At 41.5% G+C, this 25,288-nt stretch overlaps 1 protein-coding gene across 4 annotated transcripts in view; it reads left to right on the forward strand.

Annotated features, from left to right (window-relative positions):
- Nucleotides 1-25,288, forward strand: part of HIVEP1 (HIVEP zinc finger 1) — a 125,639-nt gene that overhangs the window by 30,454 nt on the left and 69,897 nt on the right. The window contains exon 1 of one of the 4 annotated variants that reach the window (XM_071804569.1): nucleotides 11,563-11,655. The exons of 2 other annotated variants lie outside the window; for them this stretch is intronic. In XM_071804569.1, coding sequence (XP_071660670.1) covers nucleotides 11,610-11,655 — 46 coding nt within the window. In that variant the 5' untranslated portion in view covers nucleotides 11,563-11,609. Of the gene's footprint in view, nucleotides 1-11,562; nucleotides 11,656-14,176; nucleotides 14,704-25,288 lie in introns of those variants that run through there. One more of the 4 variants, XM_071804570.1, reaches the window with a different exon arrangement.

A 25,288-nucleotide genomic window follows, 5' to 3' on the forward strand; every position in this document is an offset into this window, starting at 1 on the left:
GGAGCCCAGGTTCATGAAGCACAGAAGGCTTTTGGGAGGATCCCAAACCTCTGTCCCATGTTCTCTTGGGTGGTAAAAGCCAGTTCTCCATGTGTTCTGGTGGTTTCGTGTGACCACTTTTCCCTCTCTGCTTTATTGGAAACCTAGTGATAGCTCATTTATTATTTCCTGTTTACCAAGCATGCTGTCCTTCTGTAAGAGTTTTGGTCGCGATGTAGTGGATTACAACAGTATTTTCATCAAATGTCCAGTAAAAATAAGTTTCTTGAAGCACTCAGAATTGGGGGGGTGAGTTTTGCAAACATAATTTTCTAGTACAATAATGCTAAGGCTAGAGGAAATGCTGCTATGTATTTTGTATTAAAAAATAAGGATGATTTAAGTTACAAATAACCATAGAAGCAGAGGTCACCTATACATAAAAAAGGCCCGCACAAACTACTTTAAATTTTGAGTCTGATGGTGTTAGTACTGTTCTCATGTCTGAAGGCTGCCAAATTCTAGATGCCGTCTTTCCTGGGAACTAACCAATGCTCTCTGGCATGATTTTTACTTCCCCTTATGTCTATATTTGAAAAAGCATATGTGTAGTCCCTAAATTAATATAGTGGTTAACAAGCTATGGATTACAACCCACAAAACATATTTGCTAAAGTAAGTTTCATAATGTCTAATGGAAAACAAATACAAGAGCTACTAAAACAGGAATGTTGCTATACATGCATATATTTCATATATGAGAACAGTGGAAGGAAGAATCCCCTTCCGAGTTTTTCTTAAGCACGCTTCTTCCTGTTGGATTTAAGTTACTGAAGCTCTGAGGACAGAACTTGATTCTTTGGTACATATTTATATTTCCCCTGGCAGGGCAAGACATCGCTGCATGGCAAGAACAGCTAGTTACTGTCATTACACGAGCAGTAGTTTCATCCTTAATAGTTACATCCTGAGGAAGTAAAAGCAGTAGTGTCCCCCTAAAGGGGCACCCTTAAGCAGCCTTTTTGTAGTCAGCAGCATCTCTGTTGTTCCTAAAATATAAGACACTGTGCAAAATTTTCAAGCTCTCTGCAATGTGTGCTGTGCACAAGCAATGGGACGTGATGCTCGAGCAGCTCTGTGAAGGACTGCAGCGTTTCGAGGGGAGCCCTGCCTTACAACTTCTGAATCACCCCACCTGACAGGCTGGTTGTGATAGGACAAGGGGTAATGGTTTTAAACTAAAAGAGGAGAGATTCAGACTGGACATGAGGAAGAAATTTTTTACACTGGGGGTGGTGAAACACTGGCCCAGGTTGCCCAGAGAGGTGGTAGATGCCCCATCCCTGAAGACATTCCAGGCCAGGCTGGATAGGGCTCTGAGCAACCTGATCTAGTTGAAGATGTCCCTGCTCATTGCAGGGGGTTGGACTGGATGGTCTTTGAAAGTCCCTTCCAACCCAAACTATTCTGTGTTTTTATGTTCTCAGGACAGGTGGGGAGCAATTTTTTCCCCTTCTTCAACAGCTGATTGCCCACAGGTGCACACAGCCCTTGCTGCCCAACTCGGGTAGCACTGAATTTGGGATCGCTAATTCAGCTAGTAACTGCTAGCTTGAACACAGTGCAAAATTAGGGGTCTGGTGAAGGGACACTAATGCTTAGTGATGTTCTTAACTTCAGGTGCCCAGTCTTGAGCCAGAGCTCCCTGAAGATGGCTAAAACTATCAGGATTTTTTTTAAATGGAAACTCAAAATAGATTTACTTGTCTTCTTTCATCTGGTACTTTCAGATTCACTTCTTCCACATGACTGCACTGCTGTGAAGGTTAGGAACCTAAGAAGAAAAACTGAGGTTTCTGTAACCTTTTGCTTCCTCTATCAAATCCCTCAAGAAATTATCTAACACTGCCAAGGTTTATGATGTAATTAAAGACTTACTAACACCTTTTATAACTGCCTGATGCTCTGAGTAGGAGAAGAAACTCAATTGTAGCGTGTTGTGTGACCAAGCACACTGGCTCATGTCTTCAGAAACAGAATTTAAAGTCTGTTTTTTCAAATTAGCTTTTAGCTGCCTATATAGATATGCTTGGTTCTGGTAAGATCAGTGGAAAGTTTTCGATGGTCTCAACTTCTTCTGATCTCAGGTGTGAAAGTACCCGCATTTTTGTTTTTCCTTCATTTTGGTCCTTGGTTTCAAAATATTTTGATACTAGTGCACTTAGTATTTAGGAAACGGGAGGTAATTTCCATGTTAGCTGCCTGATTTTGGTAGAGCAGCTATTGCAGAATGTTCAGCCTTCTGCCAGAGTTCAGCCCATGAAGTTCTCTATTTTGCCTTTAAGAAAGCTGTTTGGTACATGTATGCATATCGAAATATATATTATTATTTTGTTTTATTCCCCTGAGAATATTTGTTTAGTTACTGCTGTGGGAACTTTCTGTGGTTTTCTGATAACCTTTATACAAAGGAAGAAGAAGTGGCCTTTCTCATTTTGAGATGAACTGAGGCATGGCTGCTTGGTACTTTCCAAATGAGCGCCCCATGACATCTCGCACAGCTGGCCCACACGGACCTCTCTCCGTCCAGCTCTTCTTGCCCTCTCACGTATGTCTCGTCAAGCCAGAGGCTGTATCTGCCATGCACCTGCATGAGCTTTTGGGTGCTCCATAGAAAATGAGGATTGCTATGACCAGTGTAGATGGAGTCTGGAGCATATGTGGGATATATGCACGTATAGAAACTTTCTGTCAAACAGAGCCCTGTATTACAACAATGCTAATGCAGCTGCATGGACCAACAAAAGGAAATAAACTGTTCAGTTCTGTCACCCTTGGTGTTGGCCATACAACGAAAAAATGAGTGCCTGCCCAGTAGTGGTTCTGATAAATTGCTTGTCAACAGCTGCTGTGGTTAGATTCAACAGTTGCTTTGCATGAGATATGACTCCAGAACAAGTCGCTGAGACTTAGTTATGCATGTGCTATGGACAAGGCTTTGCTAAGGAAAGAGTGTGTTAGTAATGTAATCACCGAGGTGTTCTGCCCTGCCTGAATTGTTTTCTCTGAGAGCTTCGGTCCTTAAAACACTGCCACTTTCTGTGTTGCCAGTAAAAGCAAAAGCCAAAGGAATGTGTACGTGTATAGATCAAGATCTTCACCAGGACTGTAGTCCTGTCCATTTTCACAAAAAATCTCTGAAGTTTTTAATGGAATCATTGACATCTACCTGGCTTGGAGAACCAGCTTCAGCCCCGGACTCCTTACAAGCTATGCGGTGAGAGTCAGGAGGAGCATGTCGGGCAGGTCCATCCAGCCTTTAGGACACAAGGGTTGGTAGCAATTGGTCAGCATAAACCAGGCAGTCTGCAGGCATCCAGATCACGTCAGGGTCCCTCTAACCCTGACAGCAGTCCAGGGGCAAGAGAACACAAGGGGCTTTTGAAGCCTCCTGTGGTGTTTCCCTGCTACAGAGTGACTACATCTGTAGAATTTCCATGGGTGCTGGAAACAAGATTAGCTCAAATTGTGTACTTCTTTGCATCTTCAGTCAGTCTTTTGGGCTTTCTTCTTCTTTTTTTTTTTCCACGCTCTGTACATAAAATGTTTCTTGATTTAGTGAACCTTGGTACAAGACCAAAATCTGGTGTTGATTCCTGTGTCTCACTATTAGTCTGTACTGTTGTTGCTAATGGACCAGTGAAGGTTGGAGACCTTTGCTTTTAAATGTTTGGAGGAGTACACCAGGAATACCCCAATTTTACTAGACCTCTGTGTGCTTGTCCCACTACTTTTCTTGTACTGCCTTCCACCCTGTAGCATGGTGTTGTGAAATAAGGAGCGGCAGTGGAGAAGAGCTGCTAGTAGGCAACAGGAAAGGCTGGAAGGAGAAAAGAGAGAGGAGAAGAAAGCGGGGGAAAAGCAGATTAAAAAAACAAAAAAACAAACCCCGAACGAACAACAACCTGGAAACTTAAGGTTATGGGAGAAGAGGGGGGAAAAAAATCACTTCTTTAGATTGAACGCAAACTTGCACCTGTAGCTAAATTGCAGTGAGGTGGAAGATCCAACTCATTTGTTTGAACAGCTGATGGGTGGTCAGTGCTTGTAATCAGATGAAGGAGATCCCTATTTTTTGAGGGATGGTGTAAATAAGTAAAATAGTTTTTAACCCAAACCACTAGTGATCTGTGTAGGCAAAATACATATAGGAGAGGGAAAAGCCATACTGTTTATTTAAAAGCAGGGAACAAGATGGCTGATGTCCACAAATAACATGCATCATCTGCTCGTACAGTATATAGAAGTCAAGAGTGGTGTTTCTGCAGATTTTTGCCCTTTCCTGTTTGTAGACCTCTTGGCATCTAACTGCAAACCTTTGCTTTTATTTTCTCTGTAGCTGATTGCATGGACTTTGGATTTTTTTTGGTGCAGTTTAGGTGATTTGCAGAACTCCACATGGCTACGTCATCTTTTATCGTGCTGCCTTGGGCTTGCTGTTGAGGGGCAGGCTGTACCTGACCTTTGCCCAGGGCTACCAGGGACAGCAACACTAAAACCTCTTCTCTTTCTGTATTTTAAAATAAAGAGACTGCTCCTTTCATAGGCTTCAATGGTCACTTGGTGTTGGGAAAAGGGAGAGGTGGTTTGCCTGCATGCAGAATCACAGGGCTGAACTGGATCCCCAAGAAATTATCTAAACTGCTTGCCTTAAAACAGCGTTAGCAAATTCTTGGTCATTTCTGGCAGCAGCCAGCACCTTCATACATAGATTAGTGTTCTCATCCTACTCAAAAGATACAATATGTATCTTATATACATATGATGTCTATGTGTACATATATATCATACATATTCTATTTGAGTGATTTTCTTTCTGTCAGAAAGTTTTTCTCACTGTCTTGGTGAAGTCCTTGTAATTTGAAAATAAGTTTGTTTCCTCTTCACATCATCCTGAGGAACAAATCAAGGTTGTTGCCTTATCTCCCTTCAGTTTCCTTTTGTTTAGATTAGATACATAATACCTATTTTTTTCTACTCTTGTCTGAATATCTTCCAATTTGCCCACATATTTCATGGAGTGCAGCTGTGAAACTTGACCACAGTGCTCCTGCTGACTTCCTAGTAATGGTGAGTACAGCAGAAGGCTTTCCTCACAGACCTCTCTTGCTCTCTGTCTCTTCCGGCACAATATTTGCTTTTTTGCGAGAGTGTGATTTTTGTTGATGAACATCTAGCTTATTGTACGTTGTAACCTCTAGCTGTCTTCTGCAGACTTCCTACTTAACTGGGAGAGTGCAAGTTGAGCGGTCAGTGAAGGGTGGAAAATCGGTTGTGAAGCTAGCATGGGACAGTGAAATAGAAGAAGGGGTAACAATTACTTAGAGGAAAATAACTAGACTAAAGAAATGGTAAAAATATTTCACTGGGGGGAAAAAGACAAAACTTGGGGTATTTTTTCCACAGTTACTTAATCTGATGCCAAAAGGATTTTGGCAATAGATGTGGTGAAGTTGAGTTTGGGTGTGAAGGTTATAACCTGGTCGAGGCTAAGAAATAGCGAAATTAGTCTGAGACAGTATTATTAATAGTAGTATTTTTAATGCGAAGATTTGCTTGCTTGCATTGCTGAAATCTGTCACTTTGCACAAGTTGCTTTTCTATGTGATCTTTTAAAAAAAATTTAGTTGAAGTGATTTTTATATAAAATGTTTGGTAAATTGAGCTCGTTTTGTTTGTATGTATTTTCATGTCACAACAGTAATTTGGTGAGTTTCAAGAAGTGGTACTTTAAACTTTCTTGTAGTCTCTTTATCCCACATTTCGAATGGCAGGGTTGTTTGTACAGTGTCTGGGGTGGGTACCTATGTGGAATAACTCCCGCAATGCTTTTGGTTATTTAGGATGTTCCACACATTCACAGCGAGTTTTTGCTTTCTGAAGAGGGGAAATCCTCGCTCATTGAAACAATTTGTCTTCCAGATTGGCCAAAAAACTGTGGGTCTTTGTAGTGGGCTAAAATCCTGCAAAATTTTACCGCTGTATTTTTTCCAGTAATCCCAACATTGTTTGTTCAGCTGCTTTTATTCAGTGTAGCACTTAATGTGAGTATTTAAAAAAAAAAAAAAAAAAGAGGTGGTTAAAGCATGGAACTTTTTTTTTAAGGTCTTTGACATATACTTACTTGTTTCATACTCCTTTCCATGTTCAATATTGTTTGATTTTGCGTGCATGTAAAGGAGTTCACTGTGTGCGTGAGTGCTCCTGGGAGGGATGTCAGCAATTTGTGCTCCCGAGTCAGCAGAAATTGCTGGAAAAAGGACAGAAGCGTAGTAACCACTGCAGCGAATGCCACGGTTTGCGTCGCGTAGTCTTGATCCCGACTATGGGCTTTAAGCCCCTCCTGACAGCTGCAATCCCCTTGGTCATGAATCTGTTCCTAAGTGCTTTCTTTCGGGAAGTCACGCAGCTATGGCTGCAACCTGATTCGGGTCAAGATTTCCCTGTTAGCCTTAAGGGAACTTTCCTAAAACCTGTTTCCATCCTTGGTATGAAAGGGGATGGTTTAACAGAGCTGCGAGAGGACAGGGTGGATTCGGGAGCAGGAGGGAAGGGCATCCCCCCTGCGGAAGGAAAGGTGGAAGCTGAGGCTGACTTGTTCACTAATTGACTCCTGCCTTCACCATGGCGGAAAAATGTATTTTCTGTTGGCTGGAAATATGCATGGTCAAATACAGGCTGTGTTAGTTTGTAATGTCTGACCCAGCTATTACTGAGTTGGCCAAGGACTGGGTTGAAATCATACAACAGTCTAGGAGCTTTATTTCTCCTTTGGTCTTTCACTTCGGGCTATTTAAAACCAAAACTTCAAAAATTGAATAGAAATATCTTGGGTAATCCAATATATTTTATTCCACTTATGCTGTGGTCTGGGTTAGGGGTTGGTTGGTTTGCTTGTTTTTTTTAAGAAGCAACCAGTTGAATCCACAAAGTAGTACACTTAGTAACCCTATGATGCTTCTGTCCTTAAGCAAGTGTACAGCTATGCAGGAACAGTCAGTTGTAGAATGACCTGCTTCATCCTTCAAAGCCTGCACGTCGGTGACTATGTTATTTGTTGCTTAGCATGTTCTGTGATCGGTGCTAAAATTTGTCTTGCACAGTGTACAGAAATGCTGAGTAACTGCTGTTTCCCCTTTATTTTGTTTTAAATAATTCAAAAGGATGCTTATACAAAGCTGTGGGCGCCCTACTGCATAATTAATACTACAACAAAACCACAGCAGCATTAAAATAATTAGTCAAAAAGGAGCTCTGCCTGTCTGCTACTGACAGAGAAAATTCTGTCCTACCTTTTTGTCGTTTTGGAAATGTAGATCCAGGTCTCTTCACGAGCAGTTTAAAATAAAATAGCTTTTCCTGAAGTCTCTCTGTTGAAATTTAAGGAGGGGTAAAAAGAGCAGGAGTAAAGAGCTGAGATGCCTCCAGAGACCACTCTAAAAGGACCAGTGGATGCATGGGGAAATCGTGACTTTGCTCTCAGGAAGGTAGAATTTATACCCATTGGTTTTAATAAAAGTGTGGTAGGGTGTGAGCTATGGATGGAGCGGGGTGCAATAAAGCAGGTGTTGAGTGTCACCCTGGCAAGTTACACAGCCCTCATCTTTTCCCAAATTGTTTGGAAAAGAACGCTTCTGATTGTGGCTGAGTTTTGAAATTTTTTGATTGGTACACTAAAAACTTTGGATACAGAAGTTGAAAGTTAACAGTGATTCCTTTGTATAGCAGTCCCTTTTGAAGTTAAGAGCCCTGTATCTACAAAAAAACACATTATAGAGGGATAAATTCTGCTTTTAAGTCTGTATTTTATATATAAATGTCTTATGAATCTTTTTAGCACAATATATGTTAATGTGAGTATTTACATATGAAAAAGAAATAGGATTTTAAACTATTTAGTTGAATATGTCAGTATTCCCATCCTTGTTTGGTTCTTCCCTTTCCCCCCCAAATAATCAGCAGAGAACTTCGAGACTGTGGCATTTCATTCCCTTCTTACAGTAATTTCAGTCCTTCTGGAGTGCTGATACTTGGTTCTGTCTTAGCTATTTGATACTGAAGTTTCTAAGAAAGTTTTTCTATCCCTATCCACTGGCCAGAAACTGCTTGGCTGCTTTTTTGAAGTCCCCTTCTTAACTTTCCCTAAACCATTTTGCATCTCATGTCTTCAGCTAGAAAACTGGTGGTGTTTTCAGCAATGGCTGAAATCCCCACAGCGGTGCTGTGACACAATGAGAAGCTCTTCCCTGGGCTGGTCCAAAGACATCAGTAATGGCTCTGGTCACCTCTCCTGAACACAGATGAGCACCGAGCACACGGGAACCGCTTGGGCCATGCAACCACAGCCGCCTCCAGCCCTTCGCGGCCTGCATTGTCTTGTGTCACGCAAATGCTGTTGTTGGTTATTGAAGGCATCCTCTCACGTGTGCAGCCCATCAGCCTGCCTTCCTCCAGCTGAGCCTCAAGGCTTGTTCCACCAGAGCTGAAGAGTGACATGGTAGCATTAGCTGTGTGTTGATGCCATCGGTCAGATGGGGTGACATGGAGGAATGGACCTCTCTTTACCATGTCAGGCATTGAAACAGGCTGCCCAGGGAAGTGGTGGAGTCACCATCCCTGGAGGTGTTTAAAAGGTGTTTAGACGAGGTTCTTGGGGACATGGTTTAGTGCTAGAATTAGGTTATGGTTGGACTCAATGATCCTGAGGGTCTCTTCCAACCGAAACGATTCTATGTATTATGTGCCTGACCTGAGGGCCTCGGCAGATCCTAGTTAGGGAGAGCAATGTGTGCAGCTGCTGCTCGACCATGGGGTTGAAACCTCAGCCCAGTGACGGTGAGAAGAGGTACTGTTTGCTGGTTGCCCGCAGTTGGACGCATGATAGTGATACACCAAGAACTTGTAATGAATCCTATGAGTCATGCCATTATTTTTTGGCATATCAGTTTCCTTTATCTCTGTACTCAGAGGGAGCCCAAGCACAGCCCCAGAGACTCTCCCTCCTTCACCTTCATGTGGAATACACCTCCGTGTGGTCTGGGCAGGCAGGACACTTGTTGTCTTAGGAAGAAACCTTGATATTGACCACCTAAGGAGCAAGCAGCATAGAAACCTCTCCTGGAGAACCAGTGTTAGCATAGGGTGAGCAGCTGTTCTGTTGTTATCTTCCATGAAGTAACTGGGAAGCTGTGTCATAAATACTTGTGGCTCTGCTTGTCTCTGCAGAATACGTTGGGTGACAGACAGCCTTGCCTAGGGGTCTGTATCTTAGGGATTGTGTTGAGTCATACAGTTGATTATTTAAATGTAAATAGTAATTGACACACTTTAAAATTTGAATTTCATTAGGTGGAGTTTTTTAGACTTGGGCAAAGGAATGTTTTTTAATATAACACTGTAACATGCTTACTAGCTTTGACAGAGTTTTTTTTCCCCCCAATACAGCAATAGCAGATAATAATAAGCAAGCAGACAAGGTTATGCAACAAGGGGATATTTTAATCATCTTTGTTTTGGAGAAGATGGGCCAGTGTGAGGTACCTCTTAGAAACAATCTACTTTACTGATACCTCGCTTCAACAGATTGACAGCATCTCGGAAAAGAAAATAAGTGTTTGCTATTCCTGTCATAGACTTCTTTCAATCACTGCGACAGATGTTCCCAAGAATGTTGTTCCTCTGTTAGATTTCTTTAATAGTAAAAATACTGCAGTCTAAATATAGTTTAAATTGGTTGAGGTACCTTGTTTGAATATGATTCAAAATTGCATTATACCTGTTTTAAATCATCATGTAACAGGACAAAACCATTGAAAAGACTATTATTTCAAAGCCAGGTCAGAATTTTTATTTAGTCATATTTAAAGCAGTTCCGAAGAAGTGCTATCTTTTTCTAGCATATCTTGCAATCTGATTTAAGATGAACACTCAATAGCATAGTGACGTCTTCTACCCCTGTTCATTATTTGGAATTACTTTAGATAAAAAGGGAAAAAAACCACTTAGTTAAATGTTCTGGTTTCCTGCATCTGCAGTGTTGTCTCTTGTGACAGCTGTATTTTAGACATCAGGAATACACAGATTTTGGTTTCCTTGTTTTTTTCAATTGAAGACGAGTGTAGCATTCAGGAATAGTCAAAGTGGCTGAGATTAGATAGAGAACCCATATGCATATTCGATGTACCCATTTTTCCTTTAGAGATCTGGAAGATGAGAAGACTTGTGACCCCCTCTTCCTCTGCCAGTGAGTTCTAGTTCAGAGCTCTTCTCTGTTCTCTCTCCTGCTCACTTGCTCCTGGAGATCACTGTGAGAGCTGACAAGATGATGCAGGCTGAGTTCTGCTGAACATGTCAATGGTAAATAGGTCCTTTTATTCTTCCCCTAGTTTCATATCCAGATGAGTGCTTGATGTTCATGAGACCACTGGTTTGGGAGCACAGCTGGCTGTGTTCCTGGAGTCGGGTCATGGTGGTATGACAGTAATTGCCGTGATGTCTCTTAAAAGTGCAATTCTGGTCACTGATATTGATCAGGGGAACGCTCTCGTTTGGATACTGGCTGGCTGAAGGTTTTCTGCTCCCTTTTTTTGACGTCTGGCATGAGGGCACGTATACAGATGGAGTTGCTAAATTGCTCGTCTGGGACAAGGTGCTCTTTCGTTTCTAAAAACGATGAGTAGAGCAACACTAGGGCACAGTTCAAGGTTTATTTCATCACTTGGACTTTCACTCCAGTGGAAGAGATTGGGATTTCAACTTCAGAAAATGGAGATTGTCACTTTGTAATCTACTTTTGTTTCATTAGTTGTTCATTTTTTAGTAGACTGTTAACATAATCCTCCAAGAAGGAAGTGGGGAAATACAGGTGCTGTGATCTCCAGTCACTAATGACTGAAAACAGCATCCTTCATTATGTGCCTGTTTTAGGGGGAGGAGAGAGAAGCTTGTGCGGTAATTGCTGCTGCCAGATCCTTGCTATGAACCAGGTGACAGTAGAGACAGGCTCTTAAAGGTCCTGATTCTCTGGGAAAACTCACTGGTAGTTCACTTGAGCATCCAACTTGAGCCTTCACAAGAGAGAGCAGTTCACCTACGCTTTGTCTTGGAGCCGTTTGGGCCCTGCTGTGATCTCACATAAGGAGGCATTTTCTTCTAGGTTTGTTTTACAAATGTAGAGTTAGGATTGTTCATACTGATCTTTCTTTTTCTTTGGTTTCAAGCTTCTCAGCACAGCAGTGATGATTGTAGTTATTTACTCATCTGTTTCTTCATGTTGCTTGTGTTGATAGGTCTTTAAGCAGTGGGAACAGTAGTAAAGACTTTGAACATCTGATTTCTCCCCCTTTTTGCAGCATTGTTCTTCTGAGTAAACAGAAATCCTGTAGCATTCATCTCAGGAGGTGCTTTGTGAAGTTCGCAGGTAATTTTACTATCCATGGACAGCTGAATGCACTTTCATTTTTTGCAGCGTCGTTGTGGCCTTCTCTTAATCATTAAGATCATTAGCCGACTTCTTTGGATTTGCTTTCCTGTTTGAAGAGCTGAGTGGGACACACCAGGACAGTTGTAGCATGGAGATTTCAAACTTCTTCTCTTTTGTCCAGCTGTTATACCAAGGTGAGACCTTTATTTCCTGAAAGGTGAATTGTTAGGGACAGACTTCTGAGATTCCTCTTTATTTCTTTGTCACTAGCCATTTATAACAACGAAGTTTCCAGGAAGATGATGGTGCCTTTAGCTCAGGCTTTAGCAAGGCAAATTACTGCAAGCAAGGAGAAGAGGTAAAGCTTCTTGCAGGTATATAAAGATGTTCCTGCCTGCCCATAGCATTTGGATGTGTCTAATAAGAATGGGAAACACCGTGAACTTAGCATAACCTTCTGCCCTGGTACTTTGCCATCTGTCCCAAGACCTGCGATAGGAGATTTAAATGCCTCTCATAAGCTCTCCTACCAAGGCTGTCTCCCAGAAACAGAACAGAAGAGCTATGTAAAAGTGTTTTCCTTCAAAACTGTATGTTATAGAATTCAACCAAGGCCCTGATTTTAGCTCCAGTAGAAGTCAAAACTGGCACAAACCATTTCCTAAGGTCCAACTTTCTATGTGTTTAAAGAAAGTAAACAAACCAATAGTTCAGTATGTGGGGCAGAATATTCGTAAATGACAGCAAGGAGAAAGGTCTTCAGAAAGAGACACAACTGTCGATTCTGTAGTCAGTGAAGTTTTTTACTTCAGCAGGGGATTTTGTAAGAAATGGGCAGTGGGAGGGGAGGTGTTGTGCTATGAAACAGAAACTGAAGCAGTTGCAGAGGTGATACCTGCGTGTTGAACATCAATGAACTATAACATTTGTATGTGAGATTTGTGGCTCGTTATGTATGCTTAGCTTGTCAAAAGTTTCTCGGAGCATTAAGGCCAGACCGTGTCACTTGTGCAATAGGCAAACCCATCTGACCATGGATGTGACAGTGACCTTATGTGAACTGATAAATAGCTGTTTTATCCACAACCTTTAGTAGCTGAAATAACGTTCACCATCTATAGCATTTTAACGTTTGCTTCAAAAGAGATCAGTGGATAAAGCATATGTATGTGTGCATTGCTCTGTGTCATCATTCCTGGTTTGTAACAGCACATCAAGGGAATTCGAGTTTTTGCACTAGCAGAGCAATCATTTTTCCATGTGCTTGCTTTCTTCCTCATGAAAGCTGCTCGTTCATAAAGGATGCATGGTAGTGTGCAGCCTGTTGATTTTAAAGGAAAAAAAAAAAGAGTACAACAGAATGTGAAGTTGGGTTTTATCTTCTTAATGTAAAATAAGGCTTACTTTCTGTTTGCATTCTCTGGTTTAATTTGAAAGATGACAGAGGTGATATTAAAATATAATGATAGCAATTCATTTGTTGGTTCATGATAGCTTGGATTTAGAAGGAAAAAAAAAAAAGCCTTAATCAGTGTAGTACTTAAGGGCTCCTGTGTAAGAGAGTTATGCTTAACCTTCAGCAAACGCTTATGGGCTGCCCTGAATAGTAATGGGTTTAAGCACATGCTTAAGTGTTTTCCTGAAGGAAGACCTAAGTATCTTGGCAGGCATAATATTACAGCTTCATTTACCTTCATCATAAATCCCTGTAGCGGAGGCAAACTCTCATCTCTTGGCAGATACCTGGGCAGTATAGATTTTTTCCACCTCCCTTTGGCTTTGCTTTCTACAGCCCTCTTGCTGCAATCTGATCAGCCCAGGCTGACCTTCAGCGCTGCTCCACAGGGGCTGGGCGGCCTGCCCGTGCAGATCCCATCGCACATGGATCAAAGTCCACACCTTGCCTTTCATCTGCTCAGCTCCCCGCCTTCCGCGGGGTTATTAATTTGAAGAGCTTAAACGCGCAACAATTTTCTGTTGCCACCCGTTCACAAGAACTGGGAATGGGGGTTTGCGTTGTTGGTGGATGGCTTTGCCGCAGTTGGGTTTTCCATGGGAGGGGGATCGGAGTGGGTTAAATCTCCACCTAGCCGGCTGTTGGTTGTGGGAAATGCAATAAAAGGAGCAAAGGAAAAAAGAAGGGGCAAGGGGGGGAAGGGAAGTGGGATGAAAAGGATAAAAAGAAAATGAAAAAAGGGGAGGAAGGGAAAAATTAAAAAAAAAAAGGAAAAAGGGATAAAAAGGAAAAAGGGGGGTGGAGGGGGTGGGAAAGGAAAGAGGGAGAATGGGGGGAAACGGGAAAAGGGGGGAAAATGGAAAAAGGGGGAAAGGGGGAAAAATTAAAAAAAGTTAAAAAATTAGAAAAAGGGAAAAAAAGAAAAATGGGACACAAAGAGAGAAAAAATCGGAGGGTTGGGGGGAAGAAAAGAAAAAAAAATAAGGAGAAAAAAAAAAAACAAACACCAAAACAAAAGAAAACGCCCCAACCAGCATCCCGAAATCCGCCCCGCACATCTTCTCCGGTTGCGGCGGGCGGGGCGCGGAGCGGGGTGCTGGGCGCTTGGGGGGGCGGCGGTGGGACCCGCGGCCTTTTGGCGGGGCCGGGCGCTCCCCCTGCGCAAGAGGCGGCCCCGTGTTCCCCGTGGCTGCCGTTGCCATGGCGAGGTAGCGGGGGAGGATTCCTGGGATCCGTACGCCGGGGAGGGAGATTACGTCTTAAGCCGGGCACTCCGCTGCGCCTAACGTGATGTGGCAGGGTCGTTCCGGTGTCCCGGGGGGTGCCCCGCCGGGGGACGGGTGACGGGAGCCGGCCGGCAGCCCCCAAGTGTTGCAGGCATCGTTTTAAACGAAATAAAGCTTTGGGGGGTGGGAGGCGGCTCTCGGGGTAAGAGGATTAGATGCATTTGCACGGGGGCTACGTTGAGAGAAATATCATAAGGCTTTGAGGTATCGGGCTGGCTTCAGCAGAAAGGGGACACATACGTGTTTATGAATATTTCTAGCATCTGCTGAGAAGGGGATTCTTCTGATTTTCATCTGCATATTTCATTATCACAGTTAGTTGTTATCATTCTAATAATAAGCTGTGCATATAAACACATCCTGAATATCTATAAGCAGTAAGGAAGCAGCAAGTTTAAATATTAGCCTTTATGCTGATATCTAGCCTAGATCAAGTCATTGACAGATGTCTTTAACATGAATGGAAGGAATGACAGAAGAAGACATCAATGTCTGCTTTGGTAAGTTTTCATTCCATTATCTTTAATTATTACTGTTTGACTCCATCTCTTGCTTAGTGTCAGAATGGGAGCAGTTGCCACTGGTGGGGTCTTTTTGTGCTTTTGAGCTTTTTTTGCTACTCGTTGCCTGCTTGAATTCCCAGAAGCAGGTGGGAATTTATTGAGTCCTGTCACTGTGGCCAACTTTGGAAAAGAAGTATGAAAAGTATGATGCTGCAAAGTATTATATTGTAAACATGTTTCTTAAGAGAACAAACCCTACCTGGGTTAATACTAATAATATTCATTGCAAAAAAACAAATGTATGTGGGGAAAAAAATCTAAGTAAATTTAACATTCTTGAAACTGTTTTACAGCTGTGGGGTAAGAAATGTGTTAGGATGTGAGAGAGTATGCTACTGGGAAATGAGCTTGCATTACACCCACAGAGCATTTACTGTACATTAGTTATAACCCTGTTGGTTTTTTTTGTTGTCTGCAATTAATTGAGTAATTTCTTCCATGTCTGAAACTGCAGGTTAAGCATGTTTGTTTTGAAAGACAGTCTTCTGAATTGAGGCGGCTTTTGCACTTACCATATTAACAAGCTCTCGCAAAGCACTTTTTGTACACTATGGCTGTGAATTCCTGAAAGGTGTCGGTGGGGGTTAATTCACTGTTACATAAACAGCCAATAACAGCATTTCGTTGTGCTGGAATTGCTCTAAAATAGTTATTAGCTTCCAGGCTATTACCGGCAAAAAGGCTCTGTTTGGTATACGTGAACAAAGACATTTAGCTTTTGAAAATATTATTTGTACCAAAAAGACAGAAATGGGCTACAAGAACTTTAAAGCTTTAACGTAATGATGCTGTTGTATAAATAGGCAAAGCCTGACCTGGTGCTGTAGTGCAGCTTTAGTTTTACAGCTGTGACAAGATCTTTATCTCTGAGTTGTATTGGGGTGGAGGGTGCCCAAGAAAAATCACAACCAGAACAGCTTTCCAGAAGCCGAGTATTTATTGCATGAAGAGATTTGAGAAGAGCACTGTTGCTTTACTTACCAAAGCACACCTGCTACCTGTGTGTGTGCGTGCGGATATTCTGAAAATGCAGAAGTCTGGGCCGGGCAACACGTAAAGCTGAATAATACACCTGTAGCAAACTGTACAATCAGAGGGACAGCACAGGGAGCCAGAAGATGGGATTTATTGCAGCAGGGTTGTGCTCAGCAGACTCTGAGTGGTGCAGGAAGGAGCCAAGAGCCTGTTTAAGAGCAACCAAGAGCCACGTCCCGGAAGCAGGGGTGCCTGCAGCAATTTCTGATGCCTTCTGGTCTTGAATTCCCCTTGGGAATTCACTAGATGCTGTTGTCATTGGAGTGTTTATTTAGCAAAGCAGGCCTGGCACCTGTTGCAGGAGCCTGCGAAACTGGCGCTGTCCTCTTCAGCTCTGAGCAACTGTTGTTCACTCAGGGAACTTGAAGTGTTTGGAGAGGAGAACTTGCATTTGGACGTCCTTGGTTGCCCCCAGACTGGCTTACAGCTGTTCTTTTCAGGAACTGGAAATATTGCTTCTGCTGCATTTCTGTAAGAGTATAGTGAGGGTGGGTTTTCTGCATGTGTGTGTGTGATTCAGCTGTCTTGTCTTTTGCATATATCTGACATCTGCTAATATTGTCAACTACTTTCCAAGGGATAAAATAACTGATGTTTTGGTTGTTTCAGCTATGGGGATTTGACTCCTGTTTATTTTAAAATGCAGTATTGTTCTGCATTGCCAGCAGTTATTTATTTAGGTTTGTAAGGCAAACACATGACTTTGCATTAATGTTTCTTTCCCTCCTGTCTCCCCTGACCCCAAAGTAGTTCAGCTTGAAACTTGGTAAGTTACTTGCAGTTACCTTGGCAAAATTAAAAACAAATGGAGATGGGTGAAGCTTGACCTTAAAATTATTTTGAAAACGGATGAGGTTGACCTTAAAATTATTTTGGATAGGCCGGGCATATGCAGCTGAAAACATTAATTGCTGCTGTTTTGGCAGCTCCCTTTGGCAGTGTAGGGTTTCAGTAAATGCTTCCTCCTTGAAGGAAGTAAGACATGCCTTGTCGTCTGCTATGCTTCTGGAGCCTTTCTGAAGCTCACTGGATTTATGAGTAGTCGTAATCGATGTTGGGTAGGTGCCTTTCAGTTATTTTCACTTCCCTGACATGGAACTAGCATCAGCTTATTTCTGTGTCATTATTTTGGTATATGTATGCTTGACACAGAGAATTAAGTGTTTGTGCACCATTTAAAAATGGCAGACCTTTAGTATGGTCAATATGATTATAAAAGAATTAATGACATTTTAAATCAAGAATAATTTTTGCTCATTTGTCTGTTGTGTACCATGATTTGATTATAAATCCCAGCAGTGTCGATGGCCCTGGAGATGACAGATAACAGGACACAGTACATAGTGGAGGGTCAGCTGTTAATATTGTTCATCCAGTTCTGGCTTGTATTGTGAAAAGACATCGAGAAGGTGCTGTAACTCAACCGTGGAATTTATTTAGCGGGAGATTCCAGAAGAAGACCGAAGCGTGAATCTTGCTATTAATGTATTTGGAAACCTTTGAGTGATATTAAGGCTGGTGGAAGTTTGTGTAGCACATTTTACCAAAGTGATCCTAACCTTTGTAAGTTGTCTTCTGTCTAGAAAGTGGGTAGTACAATGAGATTGAGAAGCAGGGATAAGGCTTTTCAATCTCAACAAAGATCATTCTGCTAGCCTAGCCTGAGGGGAAATGTCAGGTGGGAGGCTGAGCTGGTTTTAAAATAACGCAGGGGTTTCTTTTGGTGTGGTCCAGGTGTCCGAGTGGCTGTACTGGATCTTTACTGTTTGGGTCTTTACTGTTTGGGTCCTGTATCTTATAAAGTGTATGGTCGCAAACCAGTTTGTGCAAAGGAGAGTAAGATTTTCTTCTGGTTGAACATACATGCTTTATTATAGGTCTTAATTGTCATTGCAAGATAAATATCAGGTTTTTATTACTTAATAATAAGTTTTATCTTGAATGATCATTTTCCAAGAGATTAAAACAGGCTGTTACCTCACCTAGGAGTTATGAGCATGATGGTCAGGAGCACCTGGAAGCTGAGTTAGATTAACGCTCTTTTAATTGGCAGTTTTACCATCAGCTTCTGTGGGAAAATTGGTTAAAACCTGTCACCAACATCATAGTGCCTTTGAAAATCCTCTAGTATGTTGTGAAGATTCTTGATTTTCAGATGAATTGCTACAAGTTGGAAGAAGAGGCTACTTTTTAACTACCCTAATTTTGCATTGTGTGTACTGTAATTATTTTACACTGTATTTAGAAGACACATGCAGAAGTCAGGTGTTTCTGCAGAAGGTTTTAGGCAGTTTACTTTGTGCGAGCCTAGTCTGAGACAATTTAATAGGGTCTGATTTTCAGAAAGTCCCTTGCTGAAAAAGAGCTGTGGTTGGGCACTTTGACTCATTAGCTGCTTTTGAAGTTGTTGGTCTAACGATTAAGTATATAACCTGTCAGAATGCATAACGGCAGGAGGAGGAGTTCGTGCCCCCATCTCAGATGCAGTAGTAATATGTGATGAAACAGCAACAAATCAAGCTGCCTTTAGATTTTTGTGCACCATTGAAAAAGGCAGCAGTAAATGTGAAGACAAGCTCAGGAGGGCCTCTAAGGAGTTAATCAAGAGTGTGTTCTATCTAAGTAGTTGGCAATAAACTATCTAAATATCTCTGTAAGATTTCATGTGTGCAGCAACTATGTTCCTTAGGAACATAAATTATCTTCCAATAAATCACTGCAGCACGGAAATGTTGTTTTGTGGACTGGAGCTAAGGCACGCAGGAAGGTTGTGGTGGGCGCTGGTGCTGAACTTGCATGTTTTACATGTTGCTTAATCCTGAGACCCAGCTTTTCCCTCCCATAAGTATTTCCAGTGGTGTTTCACCCCCACCTCCCCAGCATCATCGCACGTATTCTCGTCTGCTTTCTCATCACTGAGCTGTGTGGTTGAAAACGAGCATCCCCCTTCCCCAGTTTTGCGCTGCTGGTAGATGTCTTGCTACCTGCCTGTTTTTTTTAATTGCTCTGTGTGCCTGGATGCTTTCCCAGGCAGCCAGCCCTCGCTTTCATCTACGCCCTGGGATTCCAGAGGAGCGACGAAGAAGCAAACCTTTGTGTGAGATTTGGCTGGTTTGCAGAGTCGCTTGCCACAGGGGAATGGAAGTCATAACAAGAGAGTTCCCACAGATAGGTGGACGTCATGCCAGGAAGTTTTGGTTTCCTCATAAAATTGCAAGATGAAATTCTGGTTCTCTTAAAACCCTTGGGAGCTTTCGAGTCGGCACAGTCTGAATTTCAGTGAAGAAGTATGGGGTTTTCTGACTTAACCATTTTCTGATATTTAGGCTTTGCACTACTCTGGAGATGTTTAAATTCAGAGGCTGGGCTCTTTATCCTGTGTCCTGTGTTGGTAGCGTATTGGTGGGGGAGTGCCCACTTGAGTTCTGAGCGTGGGGTTGGGGAAGGCATTTCAGCTTCATCTGATTTATTCCGTGCTACAGAGAGATGTTCATTTGTGTGTGCCTGTGTAAGGACAGACGTATATACAACAAAGAAAAAGTCCAGCATTTCTAGATCCATAATCGTGTTTAACAATGGATACAATGTTGTTTGTGCAAAAATAAAACATATCCCTATTGAAATGATGGAGTATTTTCAGAATGAGTCCTCTGAATGGTAATAAATTCATTCATAGATTTGAGTGAACAATAGATATTAAATCCATACTTAGTCTATGCCAAGCCATTCCTTGTGGGTATGCCAGGTGATCTTCAGAGTAGATTTGTACTCTATTCGAACATCTGAAATTAAAGCTCATTGAGATTAAATTCATAGGTCATTGTTGACATTATTTTTAGAAGTTTGCCTTCGTTTTCCTTTAGAAGTTGTGTTTAATGTGAAAAAGCAACAGAAACTAAAATGTCAGGAAGCTCAAAACTTGTCACATTTCTGTCATTTTTCAGAAAGTAAATGTGTGTTAAATCAGAGTTTTGTTGCTATAAATTTTAAATACTTTTGAGTTTGACTTTTCAAAGTTTGCATGGCTTTTCTTAGTGTAAATTAAGCAAAAATTGGAAACAGAGCTTTGGATTTTTTTTTTCTTTTTTTGTTTGACAAAAGATGAAACTGGACGTTGTAGAAAATATTTCGTAATGTGTAACTTGCTGAAACTCATCCTTTCCACAAACACCTTAGATTTGGGTAATTAATTTTATGACTGAGAAAGCTTTTCGGCAGACTCCCCCTAGCAGCATCCTCCAGTAGGCATGGGATCCTACAATTTTCCTGGAAAAGCTAGGCGTCAGCCTACCTTAGGCCATTTTAAGCTATAGAAAATTAATCAACTACTACAGCCAAACAATGCTACCTATGCCCTTTGGTAACACTGGAATGGGAGAAGTGGCCAGTAGATCATTAAATGAAATTTAACTTAGGGTTTCAAGATGCCGGAATATCTTAATGAGAGTCCCAGCATTGACTGTGGTGTTAAGAAGGCTCTGTGTACCTTAGCAGTGCCTTTCCCAACCATAATGTGTTTCAGTTTATTTTGCTCTGAATTTATGGGTATGTGTTACTTGCTTTGGGGATAATTATGAGGATAATGTGGCATCTAATGGATTTTACTTTCCAGTACTAACATATAGTGTCTATTTGATTTCTTAAAACCGAGTTTATACACAGGGAATTTTAAAGGACAGTATATGGTTTGATATGTTTCATCCGCTTCTTGTTACACAGGATTTGCAGTATAATGCTTAAAGCCCCCTTGGTAATACAGTACAGAGATTCTTATTGGACTGTACAAGGTATTCCTAAAATGTGTTTACTAGTGCGGTTTACTGCAGCCTTCTGGTTTTCATTGGCATTATGCCTTAAGGAAGCTTTACTGTTGCACTGTTTGGTTTTGAGTTTCACTGCTTAAATGTAAATGAGACACGATATATTTATAAAGCAGAAATCTGTAAAATTAATATGTCCAGCCATTTCAAATCTGAACTAGAAATGAAATATTACAATGAAAACTTTTGTTTGCTTTGCCTACGTCTTGTTGAATTCTATGAGAAGGGAGGTATTATTTCCCATTGTGTATCTTCAGCAATCAACAGTATATCAACAGTCTGATCAGTTATTTACTTTTTGTTTTCTCTCCTGTAGATCTTATGTCAACAACATACAAGAGGAGGGTAACATGGTTATTTTTAATGTATCTTTCTTGGTTGCATAGATCAAAACAGAAGCAGATTTATGGAGGTTGCATTTTTACAGTCTGACAACTTCATATTTGTTCTTATTCCTATTAAAATGTTTAATTTCGCTCAGACAACTTAACCTTTTTTCTCCACTTGAAATAATGACAAGACCAAATAATATTTGTCAACATCTCTTCAAACTGATTATTTCATTGCTCCTACAGCATCTTGGAGGTTACCTGTTGCATCTTCCTTTCTCCCAACATGGCCCTGTATTGCACCAGGCCAGTCAGCTGTAACGAGGTGTAGTGTAGCAGTGAGGAAAGGAAATTTTACAGTACCTCCAAATGCAGTGTGGTTGTGAAGTTCCACAGGTTTTTTGATAGAATGATTATAAAGGGTTTGGGGTGAAAGAATGAATGATACCTGAATAGTCACAAGGACATTGTCAGGATGTTTAGAACCTCAAGCAGAGGGTGTGGATTTTGGGAATCTGTAATGTTTGTGAAACAGAATCAGTATTTTATAATAGCATATTTAAGTTAAACCTCTTCGGAGAAGGGAAATAACTTTTTGTTCACCCTTTTCCGTGTGTCTAGGACGCTGCTCAGTAAATAAGGCCCTGATCCTTCACTAGCAGACCATAATATGGACACCCATGGTTTCCCCATGTCACCTTCGGACCTGCGTGATGATAATCGTAAATCAGCATTGGGGTGATTGGGATTCCTTCCTCCTTTTAACTACTCAGGTTGCCAGTTAAAAAGGCCCATTTCTACTTCAGAGTTATCAACGCTCTCCATCACACTCTGCCTGGCACAGATCTGCTGGTGAAGGATGTGACTGGTACCTTCACAGCATGTTTGCACTGTGTCTCATCCTGAACCCAAAGGGTTCTGTTTTCAAATAGCTTTTAGCTGGAAACCTGTTCAGGAGGGAGAAGGTATTTTAAGGAAACTGTGGCAAGTACAAATCCTTGTGATAAGTCCCTTGTGGTCTGTGTTACGTGCTGCCTGACAGATGGGTATTTGACTTCACTGATGGCTATTCAAATGAATATGCTTTGACTGGAGGTGTCTCCCACACGATGTCCCATTGCCTTTTCATGGGCAAATACACCCTTGATTGTTTGTATCCTGTTCTTTGCCTCTCTGTTTCTCTTGTAAAATGAGCTAAAGTGTTTCTTTTAGTAAGAATAGAGTCAAATCTTGGGTGCTGTGCAATGGCGGAAAGGGCGTTTGTTTCAGAGCTTGCTGCTCTAGGTAGCTGTCTTGTACGGCTTTCAGAGGAATGCTCAGCAGAAACTTGATGACCTCCTGTGGGAGGAAGAAGGTGCCTGGGTGAAAATGGAGGAGGTTCTTGTGAATGTCGAGGTCTTTTGCAAGTCTGGAGCTCAGCCTACGTTCCTGTGCATAGAGAGTGAGATACCCTGCCAAGAAATTAATGTCTGCTTTATGGGGATACTGAAGGTCTTGGCCCACTACATTCAGAGTGCTTCTGTGGCTTTGCTCACAGACCTAAGTTTGGAAAAAAATATAAGTTCAAGCTGGAAAGAAACTAATTTTTCTTTAATAAAAAAAAAAAAAGCCTTGGGTGTGTTGGGTAATTGTGTACTGAAGAAATGAAGTTACATAAGTGCAGACACTCCTGTAACCCTCGCCTGCCAGGAACACGGGTGCTGCGGAAAAGCTACTCATCGCGGAGGAACTTCAGTGGGTGCAAAAGGGGAGAAGCTTTATCCTTTGCGCCATATTTATTCACAAAGAGAAGTTGTCTTTGGCATGTCTGTTTGGCACCAGAGGACTCCCAGATTTTATCCTGTGGAGCTGCTTTTTCTTGTCGGCGTTGTGGGTCGGAGTTTCCTTTTCTGACGTGGAAGGGAAGAGGTGGGTATTTTCCATAACTCATGGCCAGGCCTCGCCGCTGCCACCAGTTGAAAAGGGTCCAGGTAACCTTCTGGAGGCAGGGTGGGAGTCAGAAGTAGTCCTGGTGGCTTCCATCCCAGTGCTGTCTGGGTGAGAGAGAAGAAGGACGTGGAGGTGGCAGGCAGCAGAGCGCCGTGTGTGGGACATCCGTCTGGGTGGCCCAGCACAGTGAGGAAGACCCATGCAAATCCTAAGCAGCGGACAGTGATGTCCAGATCTACCTTTCGTGCTCACTGCTGTATGTTTAGGGTAGTTTTAGAAGGAGGACACTTTCTGGGCAAAGTCAGGCTATACTGCATTTCCTGAGTATGCTTATTTTCAGTTAACGTAGTTTATGCAACGTATGAACAGGCCTTACTGTTTGCTTACATTGCTTGGGGTACAAATGTCAAATTTAAATGCATGTGAAACTTTATTACATGTATTTATTTTACATGTAATTTGATCTTTAGTGTGAAAACATTTCATGAGTAAAGTTTGAGATATGCAGCAGAACAGCAAAGATATTTAATACTTTGCTTAATTTAGAAAAATGACCTTTCAGAGGAAAAACACTGTGCTTGTCAAAAAATACTGATGAATTAATTTCTTATGATGCCAATGTGTTAGCTGACTTTTGAGAGCAACCTTGTAGATAATGAGTTTTATTTTTATCCTAAATCTGTCTGATTGTAGTGCCTCTCACAAATCAAGTCACTTTACTAGCTTTTATGGTTATAAATACACAGCAAAATTTGGAAGCAAAAGAGAAAAAAGCACAACTAAGCAACCTGGAGCTATTTGACCAATGTGGATACATAGAATTTTAAACAATATTGCAGTTGTAAGATCAGCTCCCTCTTTCACCCCTGGACTCTGCCACCACCCTGCCACATCAAACCACCTTTGCAATACTATCTGGAAATAACCATATTTTTATTCCGATTTTAAATGGCCCTAATAGAAGGTAGGTTGCATATAATAGCAATGTTGTCATGCATTAGAGAATACTATCTTTGTTTCCACAGATTAAGTCAGAGACTTTCAATTTGTAAAAATCTGAAAGCAACTTGAGTATTTCTTCTAGGTTTCTGACTGCTTAAATTGATATATGTTTAGAACCTAATCTTGTTCACTTTGACAAAGCTGGCAACTTCAGTGGGTTTATTTGTGCAGATAGAGTGAGAAAGATTCAGCTTTTGATATAAATACTTTAGCTTTCTGGTTTCTGAGAACTATTTTCTTACAGTTAATTATGCATCCTTAAAAATGTGTACATTCGTACACATATGTAGAGGGAGAGATGGCAGTTTAGTTTGCAAACTATGGAGCTTCGTTTTGCCTATCAACGCTTTTAATTTTAGTTCGAGTCAGAACAATCTCCAAAATGTCAGGACAGACTCAGATCAAGAGATGTAAAAGTGAGGTCACATATACTGACAGATGCAGCATCATATAGTGTATACAGATGGCTATTACTGGAATATCAGGATAGTCCAGTATATTGCTTTAAAAGTTATTGCTGGCTTGGTTCAGAGTGGTCCTTCGAGGTTCATTTGGGCAGGGACAGGTGTCAAAACAGGAGGTTTGTGTTCCCACGAGCCACTGGCGGCTGCTGGGAGCCCAGGTGGGTGTGGGTTCGTGTAAGCTGAAATACTGCAAAAGAAAAATCCCTTTCCGTGCTTGAATTCTAATATTGAAGATGGTTTTAGATGGAGTGGTGCCAACTTAAAAGGTAGGAGCTGACAGGTTTAAAAGTCTGTGTTGTTTACATGGAATATTGAAGGGTCAGTGGTCAGGTATGCTTGGGAGTATGGCAGGAGTCTCTGTATCAGCAAACCAGAGAATCTGAGTTCAGCCATCTAAAAGGTTACAGTTTGAGTGAAATACAGTAGTAAAGCTAAAATGCATGTTAAAAACACGTGGGTTTAGCTTTATAATTAAATTTTAGCAGTATTTTAATGCTCTTGTATTAGAAATGTCAACGATTTGGGCTGAGTATCGCATTTGTTGAAAATGCGGTTATTTTAAAGTTGCTATTGAAAATAGAAAAACCCCTATTGATATTTTGATTGCTGTGGTTTTACTGGAGTTTGTGGGCAGCGAGTTACTGTCATATTTTGGTGGTTACAGTCAGGTCACTCTGAACCAGGCTCAGCTGAGCATTTTTGGTAATATCACAAGTGTACTCCAAATTCACTACGACAAACTTACTGTGAACCTGTAGTGATCGCTCTTTGAGTGGTAGTTTCTTAGAATAGCTTTAGTTGTTGGAATAGGGGCAAGTTTAAAGGGTATTGCATGCATGTAATGGTATTTCATCTCAACCAAAACAAAGGATGTCAGTTTCTAAAGCAACCGGAATTATTTTTAACTCTTTCCTCATTTCTTTAAAACCAGCACAGAGTGATT

The sequence above is a fragment of the Patagioenas fasciata genome, chromosome 2, assembly GCF_037038585.1.
Source record: "Patagioenas fasciata isolate bPatFas1 chromosome 2, bPatFas1.hap1, whole genome shotgun sequence".
NCBI classification, from domain to species: domain Eukaryota; kingdom Metazoa; phylum Chordata; class Aves; order Columbiformes; family Columbidae; genus Patagioenas; species Patagioenas fasciata.